A 17294-nucleotide genomic window follows, 5' to 3' on the forward strand; every position below is an offset into this window, starting at 1 on the left:
AAATGATTTTGAATAAAAAATGGGCTGTACTGTTTCAGATATAGGGAAGGTGGCAATCAAAATCACAGAATTCTGTCTCTGAATTTATTTGCAGTTTAGGATTTTTTTGATATGGAATTAGTCATCTTTGGTCTGTAGAAGTTATACAAAAAATTTATTCTGAATGTAAAAAGACTGTCAATATAAATTTTACAGTACATTCTTCTTTGGTGGATTCATAATCTTAAAGGTCCAGTTAAAACTGAAATTCTGCTGGGTTGATGGATTTACAATATATGGCCAAGTTTCCTGTTGATCTAACTGCAAGTTAACCTGGTTTCAAGAAATACGCAAGTATCATCACTGAGAGAACAATGGACCCCACAAAAATTTGGCACAAAGTGGAGATGTTTATTACACTTCCACTCTTCATGGATAGTTTGAAAAGAAGATCACAGAGCAATCTAAAAGGAAAGGCACAGGCTGGAGAGAATAATAAAGAGGTATCAATCCACCACACCACACCATCTCTGACACAATGGCATGACAAGTGGAAAATAACTCTGTAAAATAGGGAAAAGGCAGTAAAAAATGAATTGTGTTACAGTTTCTAAAACCTGCCTCAATTCAAGAAACAAATGGTCCTGAGCAGTGCCAAGGTGTACGATTTTCACATAAATCTCACATGTTGGCAAATGGGAAACTTGTAAAACCCTAAGAAACAGTGTCAGAAAATACCAGATTTGTTAAGACCATGGAGATAACTAAGGTCCCATAACCACTCCCAAAGGCTTTCCTCATAGGATCCATTGTCAGTGTCATGTGTTTCAGTTTTCTCCACTACACATTATTCCCAGAAATCATAGTGATATTTCCTATAACTGATGCACAATTTTGCTGCATATAAACGTAATTAGAGGTATTTCCTTCAATGGTCTTTCCTTCCTTATCTCCAGGCTTAACTAAATTAAGGCTTCAAGGAAGAACATGTGAAACAGTTCCCTTTGAAAATACAGGCAAGATCTTACTCCTATTATGTCACTTTAGAGTAATATAATAAAATGTGCTTTCTTGTTTCAGATTTATCTGCACATTTTTGTACCATTCTTTTGAATATATTTAGTCCAGATTAAAATTAGTAGGGAAAAAACCATGAACATCTGAAAATGGATCCAAATTTGACCTCAGGTTCAAAATACTTCCTGGCACAAATGAACACATTGCAGAAGGAGGTTCTGATCCAAAGTTCTAAGGTCAAGGAGAGGGAAAGAAGAAAAGAAGAAACAGGTTTGTTTGTTTAAATAACAGTTCTAGGTACAGTTTTGGATCTTGTGAGAGTACCATGGAGATGCAATGATGGACAGGATCTAAATGTGGAAAACTGAGCCACACAGAGATTTTATTTGCCAACAGCTCTACAGACCTTCTCTTACTGTGTTTAGTTTCCTGTATTTATATTCACAGATTGCCTGTGTAAGGCAGGATGAAAGAGTGAGTAAGGAATTTTGATTCTTAGCCTGTATTAGTCATTAAGCAATGCAGTGTTACTGGTTTGAGTTACACTCAAAGCACACACAGCCTTTAGCAATCATTCTCTGAAGAGTTCCTGCTGGAGAAAGAAGTGTACTCACTGCAGGCCTTGGATCTTGTCATCTCCTTTTCCTTTAAACATGTGCCTGTTTTCTTGATCACAGAGTGACAATGACATTTTTTTCATAAGCAGTTCACAGAACCCAGGGACCAAATTGTAGAAGTTGTACACACATTTTCTGGTTGAGTTACTCAAAACCTGTTCTAGGAAGAATATTACACACATTTGCTCATTTTGAGGGTGCTAGTTACAAATATCTTGAAATACTCTTCTAGGTTTTTATTTATGGGTTTGTTTCATTAAGTTATTTTATACATAGCCTGTCATCTTTTTACTCTGTAAATTCTACTCTTGAGTTTTAATGTCTTTTAAATTGGGTGTCATGTTCTGTAGGAATGTATAGTGATGTGTTTAAAACTAAAAAGAAAGAATGAAAGAGTCCAATGTATGTATTTTAATGGAAGGAAGAGAACTTTGGGACATAAAGCAGAAAACTTTGAAAGGAACATAGTATTTGTAAAAAAATACAAATTCAATGCAAGTAAACTCTTCATTGTTCTCACCCTTAGAAGTAGCTCTGGAGAAATGTGCAGACTTCAGTAGAGTTATAATAGATTTGCAGTGCATTGAGTGAGAAGACCTTGGTTTCCTGTTTGGTAAATATTCTTTATAATATAAAAACAAAATATGTGTGTGTTTAGCATTGCTCATGTTGAATATTCCCATCGACATCTGTGTTCAGGAGGGTAGGTACGTATCAATTTAAATAGACTGTGTTTGTCAGGAATTACTATTACTATTTTAATTTAAAAAAAAAAAAATTCTGCATCTGTTAAAATTCTATGTAAAAATAATTTATGAGGAAATTTTATGCTTTATTTCTTCTTTTAAATAATGCTCATGTAATTATGTCACCCAATTACTTGTATTAACATACCCTTGTAATTTGTATGGGTTTTCTTCATAGCAATTGCCATTACAATTTAAAGAAAAGTATTCTCCTCGGACAAGCATCTTTTATAAAGGGCATTTTTAATAGGGAGGAATTGTATCTTGTGTAAAAGAATAATTCTTGTGACAAAAATTGTTGACCTTTTTTCTCTTTTGTTATGTTCATTTAGGCTGGCTAAAATTGCATACATATTCATGTATTTTAATAAGAACAAAGCATTACTCGTGGATATTTTCCATAAATTTGTTCTCATAAGCAATTTGATAGACATCTACTATAAGTGTAATGGGGGAAGTTTACAGTAAATCAGTCTGCCTGGTTTAGAAAACTAGAATTTATTAACCCATTTCCCAAAGGCCCAGTGTTACCTATGAGATTAGAAGAAAATTGTCACTGTTTCTGTTTTAGAGCAGGGGCACTTTATAATAAGACTATATCGTCTAATTGTTTAAAAATTCATTGTGTTTTATCGAAGTGAAATCAATTTACCTCATACTATTAATTGTTTGTAAGATTAGAGGCAATCAAAAAGTCTGGGAAATCCTGAGTACATTTTTCAGCTGGGATTTTCTGCATAGGCTCTGATGGGTTCCTGTTGCTAACCACTGAGAAGCTGTCGATATGCTGGTTAAGCAATGTGCTTCTGTATGAAAAGCTTCTAGCAGTAGTATCAGTGAAGTGGTATCACTAATAAACCTTCTATTAATTGCTCAAGCAGTACCCCGAGACAGGACTCAGAGGCCAGAAGCAGGGTAACCTGTCACTCCAGTGTGTCAGGCAGAATGTCAGGTTGTGAGGCTGGCAGGGTATGTGAGTTAAGGTATAAATCACTCACACTCAGGGCATGAATGAAGTGCTAAGCATGTTTGGGAGAATGCTTGAAATTCAAAATGAAGAGTTAATTTTTTTTTTTTTTTTTTTAATTTATGGCCACAGAACTTTGTATCTGTTAACTCCTTGTGTGTCGTTTTCTTTTCCATTACTTTATGAAGGAGAAACACAAATATATGCACTCATTAAAGGAATTGTAAAAAAATTAATCTTGTGTTCTTTCTGTACTTTAGCTGATATCACCAGATATTATCTTTATATATATATATATATATATATATATATATATATATATATATACACACAGTAATATTTCAGTCCTTTTTGTATTACGGGAAAAAAGTGAAGATTAACAAAATAGTATGCATCTCTTAATCTTGCATGTTCCATCACATCTGATAGTTTTATATACTCTATATACCTCTCCATATAAATCAGTTGAAGGACTGGAGCCTTCTCTTGTACAATTGAATAAATTATAAAAATTATTCCATCCTTTGCTCCTCACTTAACCTTAGCATAGAACTTGATCAATTAATTTTGGTGGTTTCCTGCTTAGTTTCATTTCTGATTCTTATGTATGCACAATTCTTTGACAGCATTAATGGAAGAACAGGGGAAATGTTATATAAAAACAAAGGAAAAGGCCTAGTTTCAGTACTTTGGAAACTGTTGGGGCAAATGTTTGTACTGTGGCTGGGATCATGGTCCTGCATTAAAGGCCATTTGTAAAATCCCTTGCTGGCAAGGCCATTTGGAAAGTTTTTACCAGCCAGGTTTCTACCTCCAGAAACCATAATAAATGCAGAGGACATTTCTCCTTTTTTTTTTTGTTTCCATCTTTAAAAGCAATGCTACAGTACTAACAGGAAGCAATTCCACTACATTGATATTTTTTACATAATTTTCTTAATTTTATTCTGTTATGTCTCAATTTGATGCCCCTCCAGCCACTCCATTTTGATGTTTTTGTTGCTGAGCAGTCATAACTTTAACACACTGCAAATAATGAAACAAAAAATCATACATTTTTTGATCCACATTAGGATTTTCAGACAGAAGCAACACTGAACAAGAAGGTGCTGTGATGTGCTATGTCAGTGCCTTCCAGTCTGAGCATATTAACCCAGATCATTGTTTTTTTCCCCCTACCTAAATAACAGACAAAGACTGTACTTTTTAAAATAAGCAACTGTTCAGACAAATCAGAAAGGAAGTAGAAACCTGGAATTTCAAATACCTGACAGTCATAAAATGTGCCCATCTGAACTATGTACCCATATAAGCCACTGTTGAACTTTACTCTTGTATCAGACAGAATTGTAAGAAACAGAAAGTTGCAGTACATGGACAGGAAGTGCAAAGTACAGAAAAGCCCTGTCATTTGCCAAAGACATCTGAAACTAGTAATATAAAATCTTTTATCTTGAGGTTAGAATTATCTTGTAGTTGGACTGCAAGATTACTCTGGGACTCCAAATGAAACCCTGCTGTGTAACTCCTATCTAGTCTTGAAAAGCATGTGCAAACAGAATAACAATACAGAAGGCAAAATGGTCATATTATCGCTGCAGAAAGGCAAAAAGTGAGAATATCTACCACATTTTCCAAGTAAAACCCATATTTTCATATAAAGTCTGTGCATAGGTTTAAAAGTACCTATTTTTTTAGCATCAGGCTGGTGTATGTACTCATTCAATTACTTCAGGTATTTTACATTTCCACTTAGGAAATGTTCTTAGTGTTTCCATTGCAGTCTTTCATATAAATCAAATTGATAAAAGATACTTAAAAACTTACGCTTGTAAATCATGATGAGATATAATTAATGCCTCTAATAATCCATTAGCTGCAAACAAGCTGAGATATGATGTAAGGTTCTTGAGCTGTTCTCCCGTTGTGCCCCCCGCTATAGATCCTGCAGGGCCATAAAATAGCATGCAGAAGTTCAGAATTCTGCAATACCTTTTGAGAAAGCCTGAAGGATCAAGTGTGAAATGGATGTGGTTCCATAAATCATTACTCTTGATTCCATAAATCAACACTCAAATGTTATTCTTTAAAATATAGAAAAAGCAGGAAAGAATTGCTTCCCTATTTCACCAAAAAAATATAGCTCATAATTACTTAATGCATAAATATGAGAAAGATTCCAGAGATAGGGTTGCTCTGGGTGTACTAAGAGAATAGACAATGTCAAAATGATGTTTTCATGAATAAGCCTTGGAGAAATCCAGAATTCTGTGCGAAAATATGTATTTGCACTGAGACTAGTTTAGGCTCAAGTGGCATTATTAAACCATCTTAGCTGTAAAAGTAAGTCTCAGTTAATTTGCCAGATGAGTACAATCTGGAAAGTAAATTTTGCTTGTCTTACTCTTGTACAGGTCATGACAGAATGGCTGTTCCTTGAGGAAGACAAGAAAGGTTTTGTCCCTAAGGCGGGGGAAAAAAGTTTAATAAAACAGAACCTCCAAAGTTAGGGATCATATTTGTTAGGGTAAAAAACTTAATGTTTCAGTGAATTTTGCATCTGTTTTAAAGCTCTATGATGAGCCATCCTTTAGTTTTCTCTGGTTCTGGTCCAGCGTAATGAAATCAGTTCCTGTAGGTAGAAATCCAAATTCTAAGAAGGATATTTCTTGGTCCCAGTAGAACTGATACTATTTTGTATAACTGTTTCGATTCACACTATTAAGAACTTTTCTGTGATTTCTGGATCACAGATTAATTCCAGAATCTTACATCCTGCAAGTCACTAACTGAAATATTGTGAAACTGCTCATTATTGTATCTGAAAAGGGTATTGAGATCTTGTTCATGCTGCTGGTGCTTCACAGTCCGATTATTGTAACGCATTTCATTTCAATCTTCCCTTCTCTCTTGAGAGTTGCCAGCAAATGGTCCAGAACTTCAGTTAGACTTCTTTTCTATTAGAGTTGTCACCAGCATAGCTCCTGAATTCTTTATAAGATCTACTGATGTGATCTAGAATAAAGGCCTGCTTTTGACCTTCAGGCATTGGCATTGCCTTGCTCAAACTTACTTTTTGACCTTTCTGTCTCCTAATGTTCTGTGCCTCTCCTTGGATCATCAGCCAAGCTGCCTTTCCCAGTCTGGGCTTGTCACCTTTAAAGTAATGGTTACAAGTGTATTGATGCAGTAATGACTTTACAGCCCAGCAAGCTCCACTTCATTAAATTGGTTGTAATTTGAACTCTGAAACAAGATAGCATCTTCCGTAATTATATTTAAATAAATTAAGGTTAGAACTGTGGTATTTAGTTAGTGATAGATTACCTTTATTTATTCTTATACCCTGTCCCAGGACATTGTATGCATAATTAAAAAAATAAGGCATATACTCTCATATAGGATGGTTATGATATATAAGCACATTGACATGAAATTTAATGGTGCAATTAGCAACAGTATTTTCTGTGTTATTCATAGAAGCTGTTGCAGTATTTTATACTGCTTCCTAGTAATTAGTATATTAGTAATCCAGGTGATGGGAAGAGAAGTATTATGTAATGGTAACTGCTTCATTTCAGAAACACCAGGGCTTTATGTATATTCAGCCTTCGTTCTACATTCCTTTTCCTCTGTGACTTACAAATATGCACATTTTGCTGCAACACAGGCTCTTCCTCACTTTGGAAAAGGGAAGGAAAAGAAGTGGAAGCTGGATAACCTGTGTTTACTGGCCTAATTTCAGACTCTTTTAAAATCATCTTAGAGTCTAGCATAATTCCACTGAAAATCTGGTAGTATAAAACTCCGAAAAGATCAAATGTAGGCACTAGTAATGGAGTGCATAGAGTGTATCTCTTCCAAAAAAGAGACAGATTTTTTTTTTTCCTAAGTTCTTATGTGAAGTGTAAAAGATATTCTTTTGTAATATTTGAGAGCTAATCATTGGATAATGGGTGTTGCATGTTTAATGCAACAGTGTAGCTGTCATGTTTTTCTTTTCTTTTTTTCTTTTCTTCTTTCTTCCTGCACATTCACCTCTTCTTGAACAGAAATAAAAGGTTCAAGGCTTGTCAGCATCAGTTTATAGATAGCTGTTTAAAAATAATGAGGTATTGGGTATTGTAAGGCTCAGGGCTGTCTTGCCAGACTCATTTATTTCCATTCACCTTTTGTCAGAATTGCAGACAGAAGACATTCAATTAAAACTTGTCACCTGTTGCGTGTGACCTAATTTGTATTTGTGAGTGTCACAGATTAGGATGCATATGGAGCCATTTAAAAATGTAAAGGAACAATAGGATTCTTAAACATTTTATGCCACATTTTCTTCATGTGAACATCTTTGTTTATGGACCATTCTTCAAGGGAAATCAGTTGGGCTAAGAAATAATAGAATTTATTTACACCAAGTCTCATTTACATGGGAAAACTAAGGGGATTTTATTCACATTCTTTTGTGGTTTAATGCATAAATGACAGTGCACAAAATTTCAGCATGTAGATGATTAGTTCATGCAAAGTTAATGTTCCTTTCAAGAGAGGTTGAGTACTGAGCTGTGTAAGTAATGCATTTATCAGTTCTTTCGTCAAATCAAAAAAACCAAACCACTGGGCTTTAACCTAAGAAATATGTTTATCAGTTCCTTTGCAAAAATCCAGCCTTCTCATCCCCTTCTCCCCGGACAAAAATGGAATTTCCAAAATACTGCGTACATTTGGTTGCCTAGAAACTTTGTTTACTATTAAACATAAGCAAAATCTGAAGTATTGGCTTGAAGCCCTTGTTTTGCAAAAGCAGTATTTTTCTCTTTTGAATTTTTCAATCTGGAACAATTCACTAAGTATTTTAATTAGCCCAGTTATTTGCATTTTTTAAGTAATAAACTGTTTTTCACAAATCATTGCAGAGGAACAGATAAATTAAACAACTTTTAGTCCCAGATCAAGTTAGATATTAAAGTAATAGACACTGTAGGTTTTTTTTAGTCAGTTCATGAATTAATTGTTTTATAGGCACCTCTCGAGAACAGCCAATTTTACCCCACATTAACAAATACTTACTGATAATAACTGAATGTAAAGTAGGAGGATGATTTTTAGACTTCCTTTGCTACTCTAAATAATGTGTTTAATTGTGGAGATGGCTATAGGAAGACAAAATACTAAAGACTTCTCTTGGTAATTGTTAACCATAGATCAGGAAAACTTTAATGTGAGTCGTTGCTTATAAATTCTTTGATCAATTATGATTCTGTTTTCAAAATGATACCTGCCTAGTAGACACATATTTTACATCTGTAGCTGAATTTTTACCTGCATAAGGTATTATTCAAATACTTTGTCAAGTGATTGCAGAAGCTTTTTGGCATCTGTGTAATTCAGCACATAAAACAAGTATGCAGATCCAGAAAAAATGATAGCTCATCTTACTTCTTCAGCTGTGTTACTTTTCTGTGTGTTTCTACTGCATTGAGAGCGGTTTTTCATGGTTTAAACTACTTTTTCCATTGCAAGTCTTTCAGACTGCAGGGTTAATGCACTGGACTTTAACCCCAAATTATAGAGGTTGCTGAAGTGTATAAAGAGTATTTAGATGAGTGTACATTCTTAAATCTCAATACATTCTGTCTGTGTTCATGGTGGAAAAATCAGCTAGTTTTTCTGGTTTATGTAAATAAAAGCAAAACAGAATTTATAGTATTCACTGAAGTTTACTCAGCAATCTTAGAAATAATCACAGTATGTTCAAGTGAACTGGAACACTCTATCAAGACATTATCCCAAAGGAGAACCATGTTGGAGCCTGCCATTAAAATTATTTCTGTGCTTTCCAGTTTTGCTGTTAATTTGGGTTTTTTTACCTCTGCTGCTAATGTTCCTCTAGAGCTGCAGTTATGGGGGTATTAATTTTTACCCCCATATTAATTAATTAATTTAATTTTCACTGTTGAAGACAATGCTGGGAATATTGCAGACATCTGTAGAGAATGCACTGTTAGACAGTTACATATCTCAAAAAACAAGATAGGAATATTTATCATACATGCCAAATGCTGTGTTAGAGGTGGAATTTGCCAGAGTGGCGTTGATGTAGAATATATCAGCATGCCATGAGACTGTTATTTAGGGGGAGTAGAATATGAAATTCCTGAAGGAAGTCAAAATTGCACATTTGAGTCTGATTTCAAACATGTTATTTACTGATCAAGTATATTATATACATATATATTTTTTTCCCAAAATAAAAAGCTCCCTAATTAAAGGTAGTCAGCAATTTCTTACAGGCAGTCCTGGTGTTGCTAGGACTTGATTTGAAGGATTGGGCTAATGCCTTCCAGTGTAACTTGAGAATTTCTTGTGGGTGTAGAACTCTGTGGAAAGGACAATAATCTTCATGGGTCAAGTGAACAAATGAACACTGGAAGCTTGTAGACAAGGTAAGGAGGGGATGAAGAAGAACAATAGAGATGGATGATAAAGGAGTAAATAGTAGTGTGTGATAAAAGGAGTAAATAATACACTTTTAATATGGCTTGGATCTGTATGGAAAATTCGATGACATGGTTAAATAATATTTTCATCTTGAGGACCTGAATTGCAAAATCAGCAATACACTGGGGTACGGGCAATCCTTTTGTTTATGTAGCATCGTCACAGTGGGTATCTGTCCTCCATGAGGTCTTCAAGGCCTGCATGAGATGTGAGAAAAGGGCCAGAGAATAGGAATAATAATTACGTTTATTGGCGAGGGAGAAACAGATGAGGAAATACAGAGAAAATGAGTTCAGGTTTGCCTGTGTTGCTTAGATTTAATAACCTGATAGGTAGTTCATGTGCTCTGGCCTTCAGTTGTTTCTGTGCAAGGCTATGTGGACACACTTAGTGTAAAGTGCCCAATGTGATTTTGTTGTGTGTTGTGTAGCATTTGATAGAAATCATGCAAAGATTATGCAAGCAACCAGGAGGTAAACTTTTTTTGTAGGAGCTTTTATAGTGACTATATAAAAGCATTTATTCCTTCAAGAGTAGCTGGAGAATTTCCTACTTTGTATCAGTACATTTAATTGTTTTTTTTTAAAAAGTAGCTATTGCATTGATTTACACCGTTTCCATCTCTCCTTTATTATGGCTCTACAGCCCAACCCTCATCTTCTGAGATTTGTAAATCTCTGACTACTCATCACTCTTGAAGAAATGAGTTCATGAGTTGTGCTTGTCCTGGAATATAAAGTGAATGTGTTGCACTTCAACACTTAAAGTAACTGCTCTCTTAACTGGTCACAAGGCTGTTCTTCCTATTTCTACCCTGTGGTCATCCCTATTTTTCCCATTAGGGCTCTTGGTGTTATTTCTCTGTTGAAGGCTTTCCAAATTAGCATTAGGAAATGTGAAGAATCAACTTCCTTGCCTGTGGTGGAGCTGTGTTCAGTGACATTAATGGATGTTCTGAGCCTGAAGAACTGTAATTATAATATGTACAATGCAGTTCATTGGGAGATACTACATGATTTTTTATGGCTGGAGTGGGTATCTTTCTTTTCACTTCATGGTTGAGGACTGATTGGGTGAGTGAATGGAGACACTGAAGATTTTGTGAAGCCAAAATGCACTGCAGAGCTGAAGCAGAGATTTACTCAATTTATCCAGATACCACAATATCCCCTTTAATAATCTAAATACAGACTGTGTGGGATTCAAACAATTACATCTGTGACTGATGTAAAGCTCTTCCTGCCCCAAATGAAGATTTTTTGTGGACAAAATTATTTTTATTTCTTCCCTTTGTTATTGTAACAAAGGAGGCGTCAGTTGCTACTGTCTTGAGAGCTACTGTCTTGATAAATAAACCTTTATGTAGTGAATTCTCTCATATAAACTATAGGAGTTGCAGAGGAATATGTGTACATATACACTGGAATCTCTAGATTTCAGTTTGCTACCTGCCGAACTCCAAAGTTTTTATGGAATGTCAGATGGGTAGAGCTTGTTAAGCAGTGTCTTACACTGTGTTTACTTCTATACTTCCCTTGGGAAGTAAAATACCACTTAGGGTATGTTAGATTATCAGAACTTTGTATCCAAAGTATCTACTTTCTTACAGATATAGATACAGAAAAATATAGATATAGGATATCTTACAGATGAAGGAAATATTGGGAGCCAAAATGATGGTAAACTCAGTTTTAATGGAAGGGTTATAAAGCTCTAATTTATAGTCTGTTGGTGTTATCAAAACTATTTTCACATTCAAATTTGAATTAGTTCTATTATAGATTTAGGTACGTTTAAACTGTGCAATACAATTGCTCCTCAGTTATCCAGAAGTTGGGGTTTTTTTAAAAGAAAGCTTTTTTTATAGATATGGTGATGTATATTAGGTGAGGGTGTGGATCTAAGTCAAATTTTGCTATTATGACATTTTTTTGTATTTCCTTCCATTGAGTATGTGAATGGCTTGAATGTGCATCTCATCTAATGTGAAAGAAGTAAAAAAAAATGTTCATCTAGGTAGATTTATATTATTTTAATTTAAGCTTCAGTTCCATTACTTTTTGATTAAACATACTTCTGTCTGATGCTATCCATCTTTCATCACTATGAAATCTGTTCCCAAGCAGAAAGAAGGATGGCATCTGAATTATGCAGAAATCATTTTCTATCTATTTTTCTTCAAATGCTGGGCAGTCTGTTTCATAATCCCACCAATATTGCATGTGGCTTGTTCTAATCCTCTGCCTGTTTCTGAATATTCAACTATCAAACCATGGTCTTTTGCTGTTTATTTTTATGCCAGTGTATTGTCCTGGATGTCATTTGCTTCAGGTGTAGCTTAAACTCCCAATTCAAGTGTTAAGAACAGTGAGCTACCATTAGTTCTGGAAAAGTTTGTGGTATAGTTTTTTAAATGGTCTGGTAGTTCATGGGTTTCTAAGTATAACTTTAAAAAAATGAAACCAAAAATAACCATGATTGAATCAGCAAAAATTTTATCAAAGAGCTTAGACCACAAATCAGTCACAAGTTGCGTAGGTAACTACTATAAATAAGATCTCATTCATAATTATGCAATGACCTCTTGGAGTATGTGGTTCATTTGTGTTACTATTCAAATCATGTGATCCTCATAAATGCAACTGGCGACATACAATGAGAAATGTACTTCCTGGGTTTGATACACAGTCTTCTGCTGTAAACCAGGTGAAATTTCACTGTTAGGTAGAGGTGATGAGCTGCTACTTTCCTGATGAGCAAAAGCTATTGAACACTCAACTGAATTACAGTTGCAGGTGTTTGTTGTGTGCTTAAAGCAAGCATCTCCTTCCTGTGTTAGTAACCCAAGAAATATAAGCAAAAAAAAACTAATACCACCCCAACAATAGTTGAACTTGGATTTCTGGCTAATTGTCAAAACAGCTTTCCTTTACCAAAGCCCAGTTAATCCTTTTTTGGATTTTGAGAAGAGGGCTGCCAGATGTTTCCCAGTAACTAGTCTGTGCTAGCAGTGCAGGTTCAGAGACAGCACATAAACTCTGCTATGTTCTTCTCGCTGTGCACAAGAGTTGTGACTTCTTTGGTGGTGGCTTCCCCTGCTGTCCAGAAGCCAGTTCTTGAGATATTCTGTGTGTAAGGGAGAGATCAGAGGAGTGGGAAGTAGAAGAGTGGGGCACAATATTAGCAATAGAAAATACACATAGAGGGAGGAGAGCTAAAATAGACAATGAAAAATGGGAAAGTGAGTTGCACTTTAATACATTGCTCTCAGGGGCCGTTGATACTTAATGTGTCCTTGCGTTCTTGTGTTGTTAAATCCGTGTCATCAGGGACAAATTTTGCACTTGGTATTACTTGTCCTGTTGTCCTGCATATGTGCCAAGTTCTTCAACTTCCGTGTTATGTTACTACTTGGTTTTAGTCACATTCATCTGGGCTGTCTGGAAATCTGCCTGGGAGACTCAGAAAGAAATAAAAATATTTCTGTGTTTTGTAAGACCTACTGTCTTTGCACCCCTTCATCTTGTTTCATTTTGTCAGTGAGAGCACCTATAGCTTGTTTAAGGAAGGTAGACTCATATATCCATACAAACCAGCCAGTAGAATGTTGTATTTAAGGAATGAACAGTATGGAGGTAGAACACAAACGTTAATTCATCACTGATGACATCTAAATGCACAACTGTACAATTTCTTTCAAATCCTCATGAACAATTTCAGTCTTTAAGCCACATATATATTCTTATTTTACTGGGGATACTTACTTTGTATCTTCTGGCCATGTTAATCCATCTTAATTTGATTTTGACTATCTGAACTGTATACAGGACTCATTGTTCCTAAAGTTCTAATCCTCTGTACTTCTCTGCTCATAATGTTATGCTTCTATATCCATGGTGTTTATTACAGCTTTGAAATTCTGCTTCTGGCAAAGATGACTTAAGATTAGCCTTTTTCAAATGGAAACTAAACTTGCTAGCTGTTTTTAATAATATGTAAAAATGAATGAATGGTTTTAAATGAACAGGAAATTATGTTGTATACTTAGTCTTGCATGTGTGAAACTCTAAACTGCTTGCAAATACTTGTAATACTGATTTCCCATGCTTTCTAAAATTAATCTTTTGAAATAAATATGTTTTTAATATAAATATTGGAAGGCAGGAAATAGAAGATTATTACCTGAAAGGCATGCTCATAATGTATTTAATTACATGTTTGCTTGTGTTTTCAAATGTAGGTGTGCGCCTAGACCGAGTACGTGGAGGTCGCCAGAAGTACAAGCGCAGAATAGATGCAGAGAACAGCCCATACCTGAACCCTCAGCTAGTTCAGCCAGCAAAAAAGCCATGTGAGTACACCACATGCACAACATTTCTCTCTCAGTACAGCCTATTGACTCCCAGCCCTGTTTGCTAAGCTCCTTCTGAATTGAACAAGGGTTTGGTCAGAAAATATTACCATGAGGACTATATCGATTTGGCTGTTAACAGGTTTTGTTTTAAATATGCTCATCTTTCTCAAGTGGAGTTGAACAAAGAGTGTTTTTACAGGTGGAAGTGTATAAAAGCATGGTTTATGCAGTGCAAATTTTACATTTACAGGTTATCTTTATTTTCAGTGGTACATAAAACGGTTCATACCGTGATCATCAGCTCATTGAAGCTTCTACTTTCAGATTTCACAAGAAACTGATTTTTGTAGTTTTCACTAACTAAATGAGTTTGACTGCTCAACCTCCCAATGAAAATACATTAAGAGCCTCATTAATTTATACCTATAGATTAATACACTACCTAACATTAGATTAAAACAGCAATATGCCACACTAATAACAGCAGAAAGTGGTAGTTTGGGCTGTAGTGCCCTCATGGATTTTTTTTTAAATTTTTTTTTTCTTTGTTTTGTTATGTTTTAATAATGTCCTTGATTTATCTCACCAGGCTGAAATTAAGAGAGAAAGAGATGATCATCTCACTGCTAAAATACAAGTTCCATCCTCTTTGCGATTAACTAAAAATAGTTAGGGGTTTTGCTTTGCAGCTTATATAAACTCAAGCAGTGACTGTACTAATTCCATGAAGTAAATTTTAATAGCATTATAGCTGTAGTTCAAGAGGCTGATGTATTACCCTGCAAAGACACACAGGCTCTGTATCAAGAGTTGTAAACTCTTCAAATTCAAATAGGAATACACGTGTCCAGTTGCTCCTGCTGAGGAGGTTAATTTGCTTGTAACATGGATAAATAAGCCAGTGAAATAAGGAGGGCAAATTCCTTCTTTGTCTCCCATTTGCCTCTGCCCCTAAGCCTCTGACTGCACACATGTCAGTTTTAGCCCCTTGAAAATACCTGGCTGGGTGGAAAATGGAATCTGTTTCCGATGGTGTTCCCCAGTAGGGGACAGTGCTGTGTACAATACGTTTGAGCATATGGGGATCTGGAGAGCAAATAAACAGTCTTTGAACTGTAAGTGAAAGGGCATTTTAGCTGTGTCAAAGAAAAAACAGCCAGTTTTACATAAAATTAAGGCTTAAGTGAACATATGGCATAGTTTCCTTTTGCCTTTCCAAAAAACATTATGCTGATTATATTCCTTCAATTGTCCAATCTGGCATCTTCTACTCAGCCTCCATAAGCTGTCCCACTGTTCTGTAAATACAATCTAGGGCTGCACTAAGCAGATTTTGCACATTATAATAAAAACTTTCTGATAATACAATAAAATTTAATAAACTCTAATGCTTAATTTCATTAGAGGTTTAGTTTTCCTGGGTGCACAGATTGTCAGTTTTTCATTTACTTGATATTGTCATTGAGTAGAATTGTTGATAGCCTAACATACCAAAAAAAGCCAAGACCAAACAGACAAAAAAAAAAAAAAGAAATAAAAATAAAATCAAACCCAAAAGCCCCAAACCCTTAAGATATGAACAGAGGTTAATGCAGTTGTCCTGAAACACAAGGATCTCTGTGTAAACCCAAGATTATTGCAACGTGGCGCATTACATTACCTATAAGGCGATAACTACACCGATTTCTGTAAGCTCCAGTTGTCTAAGATAAACTAACCTCCTCATAAATCATTACTCATTATCTGAGTGCCTCCCTCCATTTTCCTTAGCTTATTCAAGTACAAACAATTTTGTAACAAACATTTTTCAAACTTAATTTTCAAATCCTGGCAGATAAGTGTCCAGACTTGAAACAGTTGAATTGGTTTTGTGTGGAAGTAGCCTGGGAGATTTTCTGGACCCTGACTGATAGTTTATGCATAACAAAGGCACAGCAATGAAAATTGGGTTCTATTGATTCTAATTAGGGAAACATTAAATAAGATTTACCTAGAAACAGTGCTCATGGCTATTCAATTTCCTGAGCAATGGAGTTTTCTGAGTACATTCAGAATTTTCCTATGTTCTGTGCTAATGCATGAAGCTTTTTCCCCCCTGTAAGGAAACAACAGGTGTTTGGAGGATCTTTCCTACACATACTACTGATCTCTGTTATATTTTCCACCTTCACCATAGAATTTAGTGGCCTGGCCATAGATTTTATGACTGCAAAATAAGAGGTATTTGAGATTCTGCAAATCCTGAATCAAAATAGACAATATTCCTAAATCATCTATGGAATGCCATTGGTGAGGAGCCTCATACACTAATGAAAGTGGTTCTTCAGCCATTTCTTCTGCTGCAGGGGAAGAAATCCCAGAACTTGAGGATGAGAGTGCTTCTTCATTCGTTTATCATTTAAAAACCCAGATAGTAGAAGTCTTCAGCTGCATGCATATGTTTGGATGTTAAGAAACTCTTAATTAATTCATCCTATTTTCCTAACCAATTAAAAACACTGGAATTTGGAAAGAAGTAATGTTGTCTTTTCTCACTTAGGTGTTTTCTGTGTGAAATTGAATAGATTATGAAGAGACTGTTTAAAAACTAAAAAAAACATGCAAAGGCTGTTTGCCAATATAAGTTAAAACTACCATTTGTCATTTCTAAATAAGACTAGAATTCCTCATTAATCAGTGTGATAATCAGTTGACTATTGAGTTCAAAAACTTAATCAGTTGGCAGAGTTCCTATAGTTCATATAAATTCATATAACATGAATATGTCCCCTTGTAATAAAACAATGTGTGTTTGATGTGATGGTTTCCAGTTCACTCTTGCACTTACTATATGAAAGACTAACATATATCACAACTTCTGACACACAAATTTGGAATAAGGCAAAAATTGCAGAGACAGTACACCAGAGTCAAGGAGTGTGTGTCACTAAAGAGCAGTAAAGTATCAGAAATCTGAATCAAGTGAGCATTTTATGGAAATATGTCATGGACTAGTAGGGATCCTCTCTGACACTGCTGGAAGCAGTCAGCTTCCATTGCAGGACAGTGTAGTCTGTCCCATGACTTACATGCAAATGGGTAAAATTATACTAATTCTGACAGCATTCTCTGCCCTCAGA

At 35.3% G+C, this 17294-nt stretch overlaps 1 protein-coding gene across 9 annotated transcripts in view; it reads left to right on the forward strand.

The window, feature by feature from the left end:
* The window catches only part of ESRRG (estrogen related receptor gamma), a 389158-nt gene that overhangs the window by 322729 nt on the left and 49135 nt on the right, over window positions 1–17294 (forward strand). For all 9 annotated transcript variants that reach the window (XM_015621015.3, XM_033513291.1, XM_015621011.2 and 6 more), the window contains one exon: window positions 14062–14172. In XM_015621015.3, coding sequence (XP_015476501.1) covers window positions 14062–14172 — 111 coding nt within the window. The remainder of the gene's footprint in view (window positions 1–14061; window positions 14173–17294) is intronic.

This window comes from Parus major, chromosome 3, assembly GCF_001522545.3.
Source record: "Parus major isolate Abel chromosome 3, Parus_major1.1, whole genome shotgun sequence".
In the NCBI taxonomy this organism is placed as follows: domain Eukaryota; kingdom Metazoa; phylum Chordata; class Aves; order Passeriformes; family Paridae; genus Parus; species Parus major.